This window comes from Fukomys damarensis, unplaced genomic scaffold (genome assembly GCF_012274545.1).
Source record: "Fukomys damarensis isolate Sample0158 unplaced genomic scaffold, DMR_v1.0_HiC HiC_scaffold_39, whole genome shotgun sequence".
NCBI lineage: Eukaryota > Metazoa > Chordata > Mammalia > Rodentia > Bathyergidae > Fukomys > Fukomys damarensis.
Window position 1 is genome coordinate 25,863,832 of NW_022900951.1, and position 4,649 is coordinate 25,868,480.

Genomic DNA, 4,649 nt, shown 5'->3' on the forward strand with positions numbered 1-4,649 from the left:
TCAGCGCCCGCCATGGTCCGCGGCGTCCACAGCCCGTTCTGCCCGGTAGCCGCCTCCTGGGACTTATTTATGCTGAGCGCGCGCGCAAGCGCGTCCTCCTCCGCCGCCTCCCTCCCCTGCAAGGGCGCTGCGTGGGGCGCGGCTGTGCGCTGCGACGTGTTCTGTGTTCGTCCGTGACCTGGGATGTTCAAAGGGGCAAAGAGTCCTTAGAAGCTGAAAATGGAAAAATGTCAACGCAGAAACTCCTGGGCACTTTATCCCTTCCTTTGCCCTCTGTCCTCCCTCTGGCAGACCTGAGCAGAGTGCCTGGAGCAGGGAGTTGGGGCACTGCTCCAACTCTTTCCATTGAATCCGCCAATCTGATTTGGTCCCTCTGTTGAGAGGGCACAGCGCCTCAAGGAGGAAGAAATAATCTATTTCTGTGCCATTTGTGGAAACTTTCATTAAATGATCACATTGTGTTAGTTATATTTTTATACAGATAGAGTTCTTATTTTCTGAGACCTTGAAAATAGACTATATACCAGCAACATCAGCTGTTGGGAACTGGTAAAAATGCCCAAACTCAAAACCCACTCAGACTTTCTAACTCCAAATCTGAATTTTAGTGAAATTCCCAGGGGATTCGCATAGCCGTAATGTTTGAAGAGCTCTGGTCAAAATATGTTATCATGAATGTTTAGTTTAATTCCATTAGTATTTATAAGCATCCCATATATCCCACTTGCTGTGTTAAAGAGCTGGGGGAAAACAACCTGGATATAAAGTTGGCTAAAATTTGGAATTAAAATAATGACAAGACTGTGAATGAGAGAACTTTTGATTCTTGTAGAGAATTACACTGGTAGGTCTGTAATTAACATTTCTGTCATGTCCTTCCTAAGCTAATGATAAATACAAGCAAAGGGTAAGCACGGATCCTAATGTTCATTTGTTCAGCCTCCTTCCTCTAGTTCCACACAGGCACTGAGATCAGTGAGTGTCCCCAAACTGCCAGGTGCCCCGTCTGCAACTAGCTGATTATTTCATCAACCAGCCCTGTAACTTCAATACCGTAGCCCTTTAAGCCTCATCTCTTAAAAACAAGATAATTATGTTAGTAATGTCTTGTGTCCAGACCCAGGCCTGAGGATGGGATTCCCTGCCCAGGCAGGGAAAGGGATTGACATAATCCAGCTGGTTTAGCTTCCCTTTCCTTTTAAAATCTTGAATCTTATTTATTTATGCATTTATTTGTTTGTTTGTTCATTTGTTTATGCTATATTGGAGTCAAACCTAGGAGTATTCTACCACTGCACTAGATCTCCAGCCTTTTTTCTGTTTTTTTTTAAATTTTGAAGCAAGTTCTCACTGGTTTGCCTAGGCAGAACTCAAACTTGTGATTCACCTAAATCAGCACTGGGATTACAGGCATGTGCCATGGCCAGCTTCTTTTTATTTTTATTTTTATTTTTTGGGCTTTCCTTGGATAATCTGAAATCTGGAATTATGAGCAAAAGAGGAAAACAAAGGAGATCTTCATTTTACTTTCAACTTAAAGTTTTATTCTGTCTGTGAGAGGTCATATGGCACAATGGTTAAATCTCTTGTACTGGAACCAGATTGCCACAGTTTTAATCCTGGCCCTGTTCAGTTTTTAGCTCCATGGCCTTGAGAAACGTATTACTCTCCTATTTTTTCTATAAAAGCTTACCACAGATTTAGTGGTTTAGGAAAACTCAAACATTTTTTCCTTTACAGTTTTGGAGGCCAGAAATCTGAAGTGGTTTTACTGGGCTAAAATCAAAGTGATATTACTTTCTGGAAGTTCTAGAGAAGATTCTATTTCCTTGTCTTTTGTAACTTTTTTCTACTGATTTGCGCTGGCAAGGCAGGCAGCAGAACCACTGAGCTAAATTCCTTCCTGGATCTCGCCTTTTGTAACTTTTTGAAGCTACCTGCATTCCTTGGCTCCCAGCCGTATCATTCTGACTTCTGCCTCCATCTTCTTCTCTGACTCTTTTATGGATCTTTGTTATTATATCAGGCCCATCTAGGTGATCCCATATGACCATCTCAAAATCCTTAATCACATCTGCAAAGTCCTTCTTACCCTATAAACTAAATTCACAGGTTCTAATGATTAGGATATGGACATCTTTCGGGGGAACACTCTTTAGTCTATCATAAAAAAGTTACTTAAGACATCTATGCCTCAGTTTCTCCATATGTAAAAGTAAGCAAAAGTATCTGTGAGAAAATCCTAATATATGAATTTATTCATGTAAAATGTTTAGAATATTTGATACATGATGCTTATTATATAATATATATATTATATAATATATGTATATTATATATATTACTTCTTTAAAAAGTAAATGTGAATTAAACTTCAGGCTTAGGAGATGATACTGAACCAGCTAACCCTCACCTTCCACCTATCAGTTTTTGCCCCACTTTTTCCTGCATGTCCACATTGCTTGAACCAGACTCAAAATACTGAATGAGACACCTGGTCACAATAATAATATATATTAGCTAGCGATGTTAATTCATTGTTCTCTCATTACTTTCCATTTCCAGTTCTCAGGCTACTTTTGGGGGCACTGTTATTGTTGCTTAACAATCTTCACGCATAATGAATTCACCAAAAAGTTGAGCTGAGAGAGCCAGTCTACCTGAGTCCCCACCTTAAATTTCCGGTGCTAATTAGGATTTTATTTTCTTCCCAATGCCTGCTGATTTCTATAGTTATGGGACGCTTGTTGGCTATTCCCCACAAACACACTACCATAAAAGTCTCTTGAGGGTAAGGAATCTGTGATTCTGTATCTAGCACTGTTTGACACATAGTAGATACTCAAAAAATATATTTGTTGGCCAACTGTACTATTTGGAAGAGAGGATTAGCTTGTGGATCTTACACTCAACACAGAGACTATGTGTTCCTGAACTGATTCTAGAGGAAGGAAAAACCAGGCTTTGTAGATTTAGATTTTTCTGGAGGCCTATTTTGATAACGCAGAATACTCTAAATATTTTGCCAACCTAACAAAATAACTGTGTCCAGGAACCTGGCCTTTATTGGGCTCTTCTACTCTATATATGTAACATTGAGCAAGTCATCTAACTTCAGTCTTATTTGTGAAATAGGGACAAAATTCTATAAACCAATATTAATATGTACACCTTGTTCTAAATACCTAAAACTTTATTATATTTTTCTCTCATTATGACCATTTACGGAAATGTTTTCTGTGCCTTCCACTACACTGAGACATGAAGTAACTTATGTTTACATTCATTTACTTTTTAATGACTTAACATTGAACAAAGCAGCATTTAAAATTACTTTTGCCCTTTCATCTATAAAATAAAAAAACACTATTATAAACTAGTTTCAATATGTGCACTTTAGCCTTATACCCTTCAAGGGTTTTTCTTAGACTCTTTCAACTCTTCAACTATATTTTTAAATATTCTAGAAACTTAAACCCATTTTGTGTGATTTTAATCATTCATACCTTATACGTATGTGATGCCTTTGAACTTCAATCATTGTCTGAAATTGAAACTTAACTGCAGTGTTAAGAAACATGAATTTATAATATATTGATTATTGTTCCTATTATTTACCAATAGCAGGGTTTTCTGATTTTCTTGTTTTCCTTGAAGTTGTGATATGATCTTCTATTTGTGACTCTGAAGGACTTTCTGGACTCTTTGGACTGAGTGTTTCTAAGGAGAGATTGCCTGCTTGTCCTTCACAAGTATTCATCCTTGGATATGTCAGGAGAAAACTCACTTCATCCTTCCACTTTCTGGGTTTTTTTTCCCCCCTGAACAAATAGCTCCCAAGAAACAAGATCATCCAAGTACTCCAGTGCAGACAATTGCACCAAGTAATGGCAGCCTGTTGGGTGCTGTAGGATTAGCAAAGGCATAACCTTTCAAGGCAGGCATAGGCTTTTTCATCTGATTTATTCCATGTTCTCAGACCACTGTGACAGCTAGACAAAAGGACACTCATCAACTGAACCTGTCATGTGCGGGGATTGTCCACTACTGTAATTTGGATATTTACTCTGACTCATTGTGCAATGACCTTGGACAGTCGGACACCTGCTCTGTAGAATCTATTATCTTTTCCAACTCAGGATGGGAGTAAGGCCGTTCTGCCTGCCTGAATGCAACCTTCAACTTCAAAGTAATGCAGTTTTCACTAAAAGGTGTAGGAGTGAAGTCCAGGTGGGAATAAAGCTGGGTAAAATTGTAAAAATGACCTTTGCCAGTAGGATGCTTTTGACCAGGGAATGCATGACGTGAAGGAATGATGATTTGAAACATGATGCAAATTTTCAATTTGAGCTTAAAAGAATTGAAATTCCTTACTATTCAGTTCCTTCAGTAACAGGCAACAGGGAGTACCAACAGTGTTTTCCTTATTTTTCAAGGTAAATGTTGGGTAAACACTGTTGTAGATGAACATTAGCTGAAGAAACCCCAAGAGATAGCCTCCCTCCTTTCCCTTTCCAAGACTTATAATGTTTAAAGCTATATTTATGGAAGAATCAATAGGCTTTAGCTGCTGATTCATGAAATCCCCAAAGAAAATAAAATCATCATTATTTCCTTCAGATAAGCTACAGAGAAGGTAATCAACTGCC

General features: G+C 38.6%; 1 protein-coding gene across 1 annotated transcript in view; it reads right to left on the reverse strand.

The window, feature by feature from the left end:
• Nr0b1 (nuclear receptor subfamily 0 group B member 1) overlaps positions 1–4,329 on the reverse strand; it is a 9,273-nt gene extending 4,944 nt beyond the window's left edge. Inside the window, 2 exon segments of the mRNA XM_010608519.1 lie at positions 2,414–2,494; positions 4,067–4,329. Of these exon segments, the coding sequence (XP_010606821.1) occupies positions 2,414–2,494; positions 4,067–4,329 (344 nt within the window).
• Positions 4,330–4,649: the final 320 nt, after the last annotated feature.